General features: G+C 40.9%; 1 protein-coding gene across 1 annotated transcript in view; it reads right to left on the bottom strand.

The window, feature by feature from the left end:
- LOC140364346 (metabotropic glycine receptor-like) overlaps positions 1-14,517 on the bottom strand; it is a 50,572-nt gene that overhangs the window by 359 nt on the left and 35,696 nt on the right. The window contains exons 3-5 of the mRNA XM_072450441.1: positions 6,449-6,551; positions 1,667-1,893; positions 4-19 (exon numbers count right to left, since the gene is read on the bottom strand). Of these exons, the coding sequence (XP_072306542.1) occupies positions 4-19; positions 1,667-1,893; positions 6,449-6,551 (346 nt within the window). The remainder of the gene's footprint in view (positions 1-3; positions 20-1,666; positions 1,894-6,448; positions 6,552-14,517) is intronic.

The raw sequence follows: 14,517 nt of genomic DNA, 5'->3' as shown, positions 1-14,517 counted from the left end.
GGCCTGAAGCTCGGATGCTCTGGAAAAGAAGAGACTGTTATTATTGTACATATTTAATCGTAGAAGCTTTAACCTGGAGAGTGAGGTCAGCAAAATGAAACTAATGTTTTTTTGTGTACTGTATTAGCTTTTTTTTGGTCCTGTTTAGACTTGGCTTGGTCTTGTCCTGGTTTAGCTCCAGGTTTGGTCCCAAGTTCTGTGTGTGGAGAAAATATGGTCCTGATGCATGTATGTATAAATAAAATAAATAAATAAAGTAAATAAAGTAAATAAAGTGAATGAAATGAATGAAATGAATGAAATGAATGAAATGAATGAAATGAGATAAAATAAATTAATGAATTAAATGAATACGATAAGATAAGCCTTTATTTGTCCCACAATTGGGAAATTCCACTGTTGCAACACAAAGCTTTCAAATAGAGGAAAACTATTAAGATAAACTGCTAAATAGAGGGTGAAAATTGTGTGGTGAGACTTTAGAATTGACCACACATAAACGCTCTTCCTGTAAATCGTATGTTTTCCATATTTATTGGAGCAAACAGGAGAAATCTTCATAACATAATCTCATCCTTCTTACAAAATGGCCCTCACTTTTAGCAGAGCCTAAGTGCACACGGACCTGAAGGAGCTGGTGGACGGCAGGAGCAGTTTTTTTTGTTCTGGACCGAATATGGCGCGTCGAGAAGGAGCAGATTCCGCCTTGAGGCTTTTTCTGACAAGGCCACCACTCTGTGCACCTCTCTTGTGATAACTGGAATAACAGACACTGGCCTAATTGACATGAGGCCTTTAGGGGGTTTTCAGAGCGCAGAAGACAGGCAGATGGATCTATGGGCTGCTAAAGCTATACCCACTAATGATGTCATATCATACAACATACTCCATCCCCATTTCATGCTATACTATTTAATAAAGCCTACAAAAAAACCTTAAAATAGAAATTCATAAAATAAAAATAATACTAACAATTTCTATACTTGGAAAACACACTTTATATAGAGGTATTTAGGTGCTGAGCATGACAGAATGAATAAAATTGAGGCCCTTAGACAACGTGACTGCAGTGCTAATAGAGCAGGTCCGGTGATAGTTTAGCCACATCAAAACTGAGCAGGAAAAGTCAGATTTTCTACCTGTGACGTAACAATCGAATTGAAACGGATTTGTGATGTTCAGAGAAGACAACTTTGAATGAAACAAATGTGAATTAAGCTAAATACAACTTCTGGTAGGTTTTTGATGAGGGAATTGTTTAAAAGCATCGATTGTATTGTTGCATTGTGAAAAGCTTAAAAAGTCTAATTTGCATAATATGTGTCCTAGGCTTTAAAGGAGAACGATCTATCTTTATTAAACACCTTTGTAAGTCCCTGTGATGGTTAAATCTGTATTTTTGGGGCGTTTGAAGTGTCTATCGTCACCAATATTTGGCATGTTAAAATGTTTTTTGTATGTTATTATACTTCAATTCAATTTGTTTTTGTCTTACTTGAAAAGTAGTTTCCCCAAATAATTGTAATTCTTAAGTAATTCGTAAGTAATAGCTTGTGCCACTACTTGGTCATTCTGCTTGAGTGATATCATTTTGAAGTAACATTACTCTTACTTGAGTACAATTTTTGAATACACTAGCACAATGTAAGACTACAGCTAGTAATACCTTGTTCCTCCTGAAGTGGTAGATGACGACCATGCTGATGAAGAGCACGAGCATGCAGAGGCACTGGAAGGAGATCACAACCAGGCGCAGGGCCCCGTCCTCCCGGGCCACACAGAGAGTATCGTCCTTACAGAAGGCACAACCCGGGGCACAGGGCAGGCAGTCACTGGACCAGCTCTCATCTGCGTTTGGGCCGCTCTCAGTCACTCTGCCGCTCTTACTCACTCCTGCAAGAGAGAAGACAGAACGATATGTCAGTGAAACCCAAAACATACTCAGAAGCCACATATGGCCCCGGCCCCCCACACGGGAGCGCTTTAGCACGGCTCTTTACACGGCAGAGTGCATTTCCGTGCTCCGGGCCAGGCTCCAGGTCAGACAGCTGACATGACCCAAACATAACTAATGCATTTATGTACCTGAAAAGTACTTTTCACGCATAAGGCTGTCATTAGTAATTCCACGTTTGTGCCACTGTGAGACGGAGCTAACGCTGGAGAAAACAGGAAAATACTTCTGCTTTATCGTCAGCTTCTTCTGCATCTGTTCTACTTCTCTGCAAAGTCTCTACACCACGTTTTAGCATCTTTAGGTAATGCAGTGGGATTGGCTGTGATATGTTAGATGTGTTATGCCCTGCAATTACACTGGACAAAAATATAAATGAACACGTTTGCTTTGCCCCCATTTTTCATGAGCTGAATATAATAGCTTTCAATATAAACACAAGGGGGGTGGACCCCGCTGGTCCCAGAGCATCCTAAACATGCTCAGTGGTGCACGGCCCCAGGGTGCACGGCCCCCCGGTGCACGGCCCCCCGGTGCAGGTCCAGCACACTCACCAAACTTGATTGGATGTGATGTGTTTTTTTATAGTGCTGTAGTCAACCAAAGAAATGATCGGCTAAAGACTTGTGCATCAAAAGTCAACACGGGGCCAAATACTGGTGCTGTCACAGTATCTATCTGTATAATCTGATCAAATATCCGAAACTGCCCAAAAATAGATATTTGCATGTAAAAAAGGTAGATAACTCCTGATTTGCTTCCAAATCATTATAATCCCAGTAAAATAGTCGAAAAAGTCGACTAATACAACTTTTGGTTGATTAAGATTGATTTTATATACTTTTTATGTTTTTGTTATCATGGTAGCACTGCTTTTTGGAAGTTGCAGCACTTTACTCTTTTTATAGATGATCTATAGTCGAGCTATAGATCTATAATAAATATTTAACTCGACTTTTGAAGGCAAAGCTTATTTTCTGTATGAAAAATAAACATTTAAGAAGCGTTGGATCTCTCACTGGCACTTGGCACTATCACATGACGCTTCTGCTACAGGAAGCAGCCGAAGCAGCTGAAGCATGTGACAAACACGAGTCCATGGTAACAGAAAAGTATTTGAACAGAAAATATGAGTTATGGACTATTCCTCTCATTTCTTAGTTTAGCAGGATTGTCCAGGGTTAAAGCAGCACAATATCTCCTCTTATCTATGAGACTGAAGCCCTTACACAGCGCTTTTGGCTGCGTCCAACAACAGTGTTCGAAAATGATTCAACAATAAATTAACACGGATCTGTTGATTCATTTGAATATGATTTTATTTTCATCGCTAGTTGTGAATGGCAAGTATAACAGAATACGTAGAAAATGTCTGATTAAGTGAATCTCAGAGCCTGTTTTTTATATCATAAGGACGACATATTTAACAAGAATCTTTATTGGAGTGTACTGGACTTGAGGCTGTTATTAAAAGGGCATTTTCCTTTTGAAATGAGTATGAATGGGCCAGTGTTTGTTCCATTGTGTTGTGTTTGTTTGCCCACGGTCACCGCCCCACACCCAAAGTACAATCCAGGCTTTAAAAAGTAAAGTTAGCCTCACACTGTTCCGCCATATTTGTGGATTTCCTGGTGCTGATCTCAAGAGTAACTTTTATCCCTTCCCTCCATCCGAAATGTAGACATCATCCAATTCTACAACTGAAACACAACTTTTTTCCTGCCATTCGCGTCCGCGCTCGTGAAAGAGAAGCCGGGCTGCTTTTTTGCCGTATCGATCTGCCGGGAATGTGAGGCTGGAGCAGATGAAGTGGCCGAGTGACAGAGCCGAGTGTATGGAAGCTTATCCCTCCCTGACCTTACAAGGATTCATCGACATTATGTCAACAGCGCCACGCGGATCTATATGTGTCCACACGCAAAGTCAACACGGAGCTGCTCGTCCGCCCGCGCTCGCTTCACACTCGCATCAGGAGCAGGGAGGGAAAAAGAACAGGTTTTCTGCTCAAAATTGGATTTGAGATGAGATTCTGAAGAACTGGACGTCTCCCTTAACTTCATAAGTACTTTGGTCTGTAAAGCAGTACAGTTTTAGTAAATGCGGTCGCAATACTTTTTTGTGTCCATATATTCTGGGCAAAAACACAGAGCTGGTAATTAACAAAGTATTTGCAATTTTGAAATGATTTCTTGTGTTAGTAGATCATCATTTCATTTCTTGTCCTTTTGAATTCCTAAGTATTTTTATTATTAGCATGTTTATCATCTAATACAGTGGTTCTCAAACTGTGGTGCGTAACACAGATTCTTCTGTCTAAGATTAAGTCAATTTAATCCACAGTTTTGTCCTCTTTTGGTTTTGACCTTGTTCAGAACTAGAAAACGCAATGGTGTATAGAACGGGAATAATCCTTTTGTTACTATCAAGGACTGGACAAAAATAGCTTTGGATATTTCTAAAATGGAAAAAACTGACTTTTACTTTGAACTTAAACATGAACTAATTAAACAGACACTGGGACAGGTGGATAGATTGGGATTGATTTTTACAGATCATTATATTTTATCTGTTTTGGTCTCTTTTTAGCAGATTCAATAACTGCTTTAAACACACATGTTTGATAGAAGATATCCAGAGAACAGATAACCTCTAGAAAACAGTTTGGATTGTATCTGTTGCTTTTCAATCCTGGACAATCTGTGCGTGTTTGTACAAAAGTAATCCTCTAACCGGGCGCCACGCTGGGGTGGGTTCCTGTGAGGAGGCGGGGCTTATCAGCTGAAGTCAATGGACCCGTTTCTATTTTTAATCCATTTTAGATCAATATTGCGGTTTACAATGAACATCTACAAGCTACAGAGACAAAACTGACTACAACACTACATATCCATAATAAAACCTTCTTTTCTTTATTCTTCTCAGATGTTGGTATTGCACTCACTGTGAGACTTACATTCCCACAAACTTTGTCTCCATGGAAATGTTTTTACTAGAATATTACACAGCATGAAACATAAAGCCTAAAACTCTGTAGAGAATGTTCTGAAGAATAGTTTCATCTTTCAGTTTCCCTGGATCTCCTCAACACACCATATATAATAATGCTCTTTGTTAGCAATAAAGCCATCTTCTTTGACTTGTGAAAAATCTCTTTCTATCAAACACATTTCATATTCTCTGTGGAAATCTGGAGGTGTAAATACACTCTCAAAGTGGGTGCAAACTGATGAACACAAACTTGAGCAGAAACTGGGTCAAACTGGGTCCCTCAGCTCTAATAGATCTGTCGTTACTTGCTGCAGGAGTCCCGCCGGAGCTGCCCGTTTGGCCCTGGAGATAACCAATAATACAGCCAGACTTCATGGAGCTTTGAGGCCATTGTCTACCAGAATCACAGGATTGGGCCTTTAAAAAGGAGCCGGCCTATTTCTCAAAGCTATGACTGATCCACAAATAGAAGGACTTAGGAGCTCCACGGTGTTGACTCATGGCTTTGTTGGGCCTGCAGTCGACTGGCAGTTGGAATAGGATTAGATCAAAGTTAGACGTCAGAATGTTTTGGAAACATAACACAGAAAATAAAGGAGGTTTATATAAATGTATAATATTAAAGCTGTAGGTGCGAAAAAGTAAAAGTTTGTTATACATCGTGATTGTGAAATGTTCCATGGTATGTTTAAGGTGCTTCGTCGTAACATGGTGGAGAATACTTGTTTGGAATATTCCACAGTAGGGCATTAAACACACTATCATGCAGTAATGCCACTTGTGGGGTCCGATCAGGATCGGGTCATGATCGGGTCATGATCGGGTCCTCACATTTGCCTCGAGGTAGATGATCTTTACGTTTTAGCTGTAGTGTCGTTTAAGCTTGTTATGAAACCCTCTTGGTTAAAACGCCCTGATGTGGTCCTTTAAGTCCTGATGTGGTCCTTTAATTCCTGATGTGGTCCTTTAATTCCTGATGTCCTGCAGCCACGTGTTTGTGTAAACATGAACAAAACTACGAGATTAATGTGTGCCTTAAATGTCTAAAGAGCTTGTGAAAGCTGTTGTGTCTCATTTTGCTGAGAAAAGGAGCTTTTTGAAGCTGTACAGTTACTAAATGGAAGTGAAAATGCAAAGCACTTCATGGTTTTGTCAAAGTAGCGTTTGAAAGTCGTCTCTCCTGCACATTTTCCTTCCTCACACTGTACAAACTGCTCTGAATATAAAAGTCTGCTCCTAAATCCACTCTGTTTGGCTGCGTGCTGGCTCTTAAAGGTGATTTTGTATCATTTGTCTCCTTAAGATTATCTGTTAACACCCATGGGGGCTTGTGGCATGGGAGAATGTAGATACACCCCTGAAAAACAGCAAATATATGACTTGCACGGGAGTGTATTGTTCTGAGTACAAAATGCAAAAAACAATGCCAATGTCCCACACCAACCCACGTATGAAGTCTTAATACTTAATAATAGTATGAAACATGCACTTGCTTTGGTGACTTACTTGCAAAGCTGTTGACTGCCACTCTGTTGGGGTGGTAGAAGCCTTTCTTACACTGACACTGGTACTTGTCCAGAACAAATCCATAACCACGCATTGGCAGGCACTGGGAATACAAAACAGAAGTATTTAGTCAGACATGCAGAATCTCCAACAACGGTGAAGTACAGAAGAGCAGAAAGTACTTGCAGTATTTGAGTTGTTAGGACAAAGGTCTAATAATTAAAGTCACGGTTTAATTGTCAGTCCAATAGCAAATTAGCAGAATCCTCTTGGTGTGATGGAGGGTGTGATAAGAAGCTGCCCAGACAAAACTTCAGCGTCTGGGGCTTTCTTGGCAGACAGAGTTCACCGTTTGCCAAGAACAAGATATAATTGATAACTAAATTAAGAACAGACTATTTGCATTTTCTACACTAGAAAAAAATAATAAAAATAATAAATGAAAAATTGCTTACAAGATTTTTTTTTACTTGAAGCATATTTTATTAATTTCATGTACACTTTTTTTATATGAAACTTATTATTATCATCACATTTTTTTCTTACACTATCCGTCCAAAACGTTTATATTCAATTTTGGAATTAAAATGCAAAACCAACTATGGTATTTACTTTCCAACCAGCACACAAAAAAAAACACAGTAACTTTTGTCTTCTGTTTTGTCGCGCTGCCATGTCAGAACAGGTGCTGAATGGACAGCTCCGTCTTTATATCCTCCTCCTGATGATGACTCTTACTTCCACAGCCTTCAAAATGTCCAGGCTCTTTGAACACATCCATCTGGAGCCTGCTTCACCTTCAGTCCCAGCAGACATATCAAGCCACGTGAACTTTCCCTGCAGGAGAATGGATGTCCTCCTGTCCTGTAATCCATTAGGGGAAAATGGAAAAGATGTCTGCCTTTGAAATGACCTTTCCCTAAGTCAAAAACACTTCGACTTGAATGTTTTTCTTCTAAATTGACATTCTTAAAGGACACATATTCTGCTTGATTTGTATTGTTTTTGGCCTTTAACACCTGCTCTTCTACCTCTGTTTGGCTACATAAAATAACACACCAGCTAGCCCCAACACGCTAATGTAATTCAGCAGTTGTAATGAATGCAATTTGATGGTACAAATGCTCAGATCGAGTCTAGGGATAATACAAGGATAAAAAATCAGCACAGGAGACTTGTGGCTCTCTCACAAATCTGACAACCTTTAAACAGAGGCTCAGAAGCAAAAGGACCTTGTGAACAGGATTCCTCAAAAAAGTGCAAATGAAGCTAATACAACTCCAGGTATGTTTTTCATGAGGTAAGAATGTTATTACATGGTAAAAAGGTATGGAGGGTGCACTGTGTAACTTTTTTACTTGTCTTTGTTTGGCCTGTCAGAATGCTTGTGTTTCAAGGTAAGAAAGCACATTTTTCAATTCCACATATGAGACAAGCAGGTGGCAAGTCCCTGAATCGGAAAAGTTACATAGTGCACCTTTTCAAGTAGTTTTTACCTTAAATTATGTTTGTTAAATGAGCGAGTTAGTGAAATATTTAAGAAAATATTGAAGAAAAATGAGTGTGCCTTATCAGAGAGGTAGAGTAAAATTCAGCGGTACAATTATTGGTACCAATTAACTTCAAATGAATTTGACTTAATAAAGCATGAACTGAATGAAGGCTGTTTATAATCCTTAGAAACAAGTTGGTGTATTCAGTTGTAGTCATCCGGACACTACAACTGACTCTTACATTTAATTAAGGGTATATAATAATTAAGTAAATACTAAGCCTGAATTATTCCTTATAAACAATGCTAAATGCAAAATTACATTGATATTTGCAGTTAAAATGACAAAAGATCCCGTCATTGAAACATCCCCAATGCTCCAGGGGTAAAATCAGACTTTATTTTGGGCATCTGCGCTTTGAGTGGCCCTTTGACGTTTGGCTCTGAGGACAGGTACGGCATGCTCCTGCTCCTGTCTGCCTCTCCGAATCACCTGTGCTGCTCTGACATGTCCCGCCCGGAGACTGGGAGTGCAGCAGTGCGGTGGTGTGTGTGTGTGTGTGTGTGTGTGTGTGTGTGTGTGTGAGGGGGTGGTTTCAGACAGGAATAACCCAGCATGCGTCCGTCCCACTTGGGTCTGCAGCAGGGCGGAGAGGAGACCAGACCTGTCATCCAGAAGTGCTACTCCTCCAAAACCCACTGAGAATAAAGCCTCTGTCAAAGAAGAAGCTGGCAGTGATCTTAGACGTGAACTTTCCAGCTATATGGGGCATGTTAAAGCGAGACACTGCACGTGAACAGGAAAAACATCTTAGATTTAGAGATATCAGTTTTTTTTTCACTTAAATAAGGTATTTTATGGGTAAAAATGACCAAAATGTATCCTATTTGAGACGAGGCTGGGCGATGTGGACAAAAATGAATATTTCAGTCCAACAGATGCTTTAGTTGAGGTTTCATTATCAAACAAATGTGAAATGTCTGTAAGTTGAATCACAAAAGTGCAGAAATATCATCTCATATCCTTATCTCAAATCATTTTTTAATTTATAAACAATATAGTTTAATCTTTGCTATATTGCCCACCTCTTGGGACATATACATCTGAATGTATATAACTTACTGAAAATTGGAGTGCAAATTCAAAATGTTTACATTATTTGGGTTAATAAATCAGTATTAGAGTTAGATATCAACAAATCCTTTGCAAATTCACACATTATTGAGAAAACTTTGGTTATGTTTGGGTGATGTCAGCTGCTCACGTCTTAAAGATTTAAATTTTAAGTTAGTGTGTTTGTAGTTTATAATCAAAGTTTTTTAGATTTTTTTTTGAAGTAGTTAACTGGACTAATTATTTTTGATGATTCTTACTACATCTCTAAAACAACACCGATTTCCACAACCTTTTGACACCTTCTGATACTACAAATCAAAAGCTCAAGTATTTGGATAACAGCTGGTAATTAATCATAAATGTACGCAATATTAACAACTGAGACTGAGATTTGACAGAGATCTTATAAGGAAGCCATTTTGCGTTCTTCTTCCTCCTCGTGTCTTCACCTGTGCTGCTGTAATTAAACACGATGCGGCTCATGTTTTCTTTATAAGCGCCTCCCCCTCCTCCCCCTCCTCCTCCTCCTCCTCCCCCGCCTTTCTCGCCACACTCCCAGATATGGCACCTGTTAATCAGCCTCTGCTCTGACTAACTGTCCCGGCGGTCAACGTGTGTGTGACCGGAAGCGAGAGGCCTGGTCTGGATGCGTGTCCCGCTGCTGTCACCACCGGCCTGGTCCTCCTCCTGCTTCACTCCAGACACATTATAGATATGTGTACGGGAACCAGAATATCCCTAAATATGAGGTCATAAGATACAAAGGTTATATATATACCAAAGCTCTATAGCTACAGTCGATAGAACAGAGTTTGTAATGTTTATTGTGTAATCGAGCAACTTGAAATGTGTACTTTATAAATGAATAGGAAAATATGGAAACCAGTTTAGTAATGGCTAGTAAAGCGGTTATATGGTAAATGTTTTTTAATGTTTATTTTTAGCTTTCTAGCTCTTACATTGGCTCTATGACATTAAACCACCAGTTCTGGACTTCTCAATTCGACTTGATTTCATTAAGCTTTTTTTTTTTTTTTTACTTTTTGTCCAAGAGAGAACACAGATCAGTCTCAGACCAAATGCCCCTGAACTGTGGGGTGCCCCAAGGGTCAATCCTGGGACCCCTTCTGTTCAACCTCTAGATGTTGCCGTTAGGTCAATTGATACGCAGTGAAAATGTGTCCTATCACAATTATGCAGACGACAGTCAGATCTATGTTTCACTGTCGGCAGAAGAATATGGACCAGTGGATTCACTCTGTCTCTTGGACTGTGGCAGATTTGGAGAGACTTAAATGTGCGTTTGTCTCCAGTAGATTAGACTACTGTAACGGCCGCTCACTGGCCTCTCCAAACGAGCTGTAAAACAGCTGCAGTACATCCAGAACGCTGCTGCTCGGGTCCTGACCAGAACCAGGAAGTACCATCACATTAGTCCTGTTCTCAGGTCTCTGCACTGCCCCCTGTGGCTCAGAGAAGAGACTTTAAAGCAGCTCTGCTAGTGTACAAGTCTCTCCATGGCCTAGCACCAAAGTACATCTCGGACATGAGGATCTCAGGGTCCGACCTCCTGCTGGTGCCAGAGTCAGGACTAAACATAGACCGGCCTCCTGCTGGTGCCAGAGTCAGGACTAAACATGGACCGGCCTCCTGCTGCTGCCAGAGTCAGGACTAAACATGGACCGGCCTCCTGCTGGTGCCAGAGTCAGGACTAAACATGGACCGGCCTCCTGCTGGTGCCAGAGTCAGGACTAAACATGGGGAATCTGCGTTTCAGTTTTATGCAGTTAAAATCTGGAACAGTCTTCCTGAAGATGTGAGACAGGTTCTACTCTGACAATGTTCAAATCTAAGCTAAAAAACGTTTTTTTTGCTTTGCATATGGATTTTAATTGCAATTTTCTTCTTAAGTTAACTCTCCCAAAATTAAAAATTTTCTCTTCCTTTCTATATAATTTATTTATTAATTGATGGATGTTTTAATGTTTCTCATTATGTCTTTGCTCAGATTATAACAAAGCAAACAACTAATAGAGACATTAATATATATAATTGCAAATGTACTAACTTTTCATGTATTTTTTTTATTGACTAATTGTATTCTATTTTGTGGTGGTCATTTACTCTTGAGACAGAAAATCCCATTTGAATTTGAATTTTCTTCTAAAAAACAAATGTTGAATTTCATTGACTTGTTTTTATTGTTTTTCTGTCTATTTTATGGTTTGACTTTTATTCATTTAGTCATTTTCTCTTGGTGTGAACTTGTTGATTCGGCTAAAATATGCTATAGATATAAAGTGGATTGAAGTACAGTATATTGACATTTCCAGCAGAACTGAAAAACTCAAATGTCTCTCACATAAATGTGGAAGTAATGAGCAGAATCCCTGGGTTGTGGCTGGTAAACAGTACGTATAACCCCACTAATTGTTGTATAAATAGCGTGGAGCTCTTCAGTCTCATTCATTATGTGTCATTAGGATGGAGGCAGTAGCAGGAGTGTTGTGTGGAGCCTGGAACAGCAGAGGCCAGAGAGCGGAGCGTCCTGACGTCACACTCACAGCCCCGGGCCCTCAGTGTTCTCCAGCTTTATATGTGTGTTTTCAGAGAGCGGAAGAAGAGTCGGCCTTTTAAAGAGGGTCAAATGGTAGAAGTTGGACAGAGGGCATTTTGGGGTTTTTCCAAATATCTCCAATTGACCAGGGAGCTCCTCGTACCTTAAGCTAATGAATGATGAGTTTTACTGTCCCCAATGATAGGCTTACTGTCCAGGTAGTCGGCTGAGTTAGGAAACACAGTTGAATTCGCTCTCAACAGTCCTCAGTTCCACATATTGTTCCAAGACCGCCTTCACCACATCATATAATTATAAGAATCATGAATTACTGTACATAATGACATATTTAGTTGTGATGCACGCTCCAGGGAACATCTAACCATCTAACAGTGCCCGGGGCCAACATATGAGAATCCCACATATTATGGGATGTCCTCAGAAGTGCTCTAATTGGTGACATGCTTTGTTCAGTACAAGTGCATCCTCTGGATCTGACATGAAGGGAACATGAAGCTGCCTTTTGTAGTTCTGTGGTTATTTTTATTTCAAGAGAATGTATATGATGCTCTTTTAGTTCATGATGCATTCAGCCCCATGGACAGCTCATATTTTAGCCTTTAAACATAACATGAAAATATAAACTGGAATAGTCGGAGCAATGGCGTCTCGTCCACTGGAGAATAAAGATAACCCAATATCCGTGAATCACTCTAAATACAACTTCGAGGTAAAACCATTGTAACACAGTAAATAGCTCTTAAAAGTCACCTTTGTATAAATAATATGTATTAAATCGGCCTGTCACAACTGAAAATAGTCTTTTCATTGTTGCTCCTACTGTGCAGCGCTTTTAGCTTGTTTGCGAACAACAGGGGTAGATAAAGGACACTTGCCCCACAACAATTAATTTCCCCAACAAACAGTTTCAGTAACATATAATTCAGGAGAGCACAGTATAATCAGTTGACCAATGTGTGATTCCTAAGCCTGTATCAGTGATAAATGTGAGCATAGTTGCAGTGTTCCTGTTGTTTATCTGGTTTTGTAGAATGTTTACTTGATTTTATATTTTTTTAGATGTCAGGTACATACATTACTCACCACTGACTCTCAAGCATGGGCCACTCAAAACTTAGTTACTATAGCTGCATAACCTCAATTGTGATATTATCCAATTTGTCTATATACTCTATGTCCTACCTCTCGTTCCATCTACATTATAAACAGTTTAGATTTATACCTTTTTGTCAATACAAAAGACCCACACAGTATAAAGTAACTGCTTGCCATTGATTCCCACACAAAGTGCTTATGGGGTCATGCTTGGTGACATAGAGTTTCATTTCCTATCAGTGCTCAACCAGGACCATCTTCTGTACCATTATGTTTGAGCCCCGTCCCCAGCCTGGAGGAGCTAAACCTGGTGCAGCGTGGTCCAGTCGATAGCGCGTCTTCTTTTGTTTCATGTGTGCGTTGAGTTAGCTGCAGCTGCCAGCCGAGATTGTGAAACAAAGAGAGGAGCTCAAATGGACACGAGAAAGAAAAGAGCAGCTATATTTAGCAGGTTGAAGGTTGCGCGGAGGTCAGAGACGAACGGCTTTCCCAGAACATCAAATATATATTTGATGCAACTGAGAGCAAATAGGAACGTGTTTGATGGACACTTCAAAATATGAGCAAAACCAAAACATTTTAAGTAATACAAACAATACTAGAATGCTGTTGTTAAAGTATAAACGGTTGATGAGAACTAATAGCCACGTTTTGACTGGCCCTTCCCTTAGACCGGTTCACTTTGGAGAGTCTCGGTCCATGACAAGGGCCTAGTTCACAGGGGTCTGCTAAATGCACACGCTATTTGTCAGATGTGCCAATCGCCAAAAAGTTTTGATATTTAGACAAAAGTGGGAGGAGATGATCGGTGTGAGATCTTTTTTGGCCCGTAAGCTTTATAAAACAGGACTGCTAAGCCTGAAACGAGGATGAGAGAGAAGGGAGGACATGCAGTAAATTGTCAGAGTCTGGATTCCAACTCAACTTCCAAGTCATTACAACACTGCGGCCTGCTGCAAATAGGGGCCTTGTATGTGTGCTGCCGCCTTAACCACTCGGCCACCGGGCAGCACCAGTGTGGCTTCTGTGTGCAGTCATTTTGTCAAGAGCTTGGTTCAAACTCACAACGCCGCGGCAGCAGGCACATGTGGAGGAAGTGTGTGTGGAAAAGGAAGTGTGGGTCTTCCTGCTCAGACTGCAGGCGCATGTGGAGGAAGTGTGTGTGGAAAAGGAAGTGTGGGTCTTCCTGCTCAGACTGCAGGCGCATGTGGAGGAAGTGTGTGTGGAAAAGGAAGTGTGGTTCTCCCTGCTCAGACTGCAGGCGCATGTGGAGGAAGTGTGTGTGGAAAAGGAAGTGTGGGTCTCCCTGCTCAGACTGCAGGCACATGTGGAGGAAGTGTGTGTGGAAAAGGAAGTGTGGGTCTCCCTACTCAGGCTGCAGGCACATGTGGAGGAAGTGTGTGTGGAAAAGGAAGTGTGGGTCTCCCTGCTCAGGCTGCAGGCACATGTGGAGGAAGTGTGTGTGGAAAAGGAAGTGTGGGTCTCCCTGCTCAGACTGCAGTCACATGTGGCGGAAGTGTGTGTGGAAAAGGAAGTGTGGGTCTCCCTGCTCAGACTGCAGGCACATGTGGAGGAAGTGTGTGTGGAAAAGGAAGTGTGGGTCTCCCTGCTCAGACTGCAGGCACATGTGGAGGAAGTGTGTGTGGAAAAGGAAGTGTGGGTCTCCCTGCTCAGACTGCAGGCACATGTGGAGGAAGTGTGTGTGGAAAAGGAAGTGTGGGTCTCCCTGCTCAGACTGCAGTCACATGTGGAGAAAGTGTGTGTGGAAAAGGAAGTGTGGGTCTCCC

The sequence above is a fragment of the Eucyclogobius newberryi genome, unplaced genomic scaffold (genome assembly GCF_026437365.1).
Source record: "Eucyclogobius newberryi isolate DKJ021-1_F unplaced genomic scaffold, fEucNew1.0.hap1 SCAF_18, whole genome shotgun sequence".
NCBI classification, from domain to species: Eukaryota; Metazoa; Chordata; class Actinopteri; order Gobiiformes; family Gobiidae; genus Eucyclogobius; species Eucyclogobius newberryi.
The sequence above is the reverse complement of the archived record's forward strand: the minus strand, read 5'-3'. Positions and strand labels throughout refer to the sequence as shown.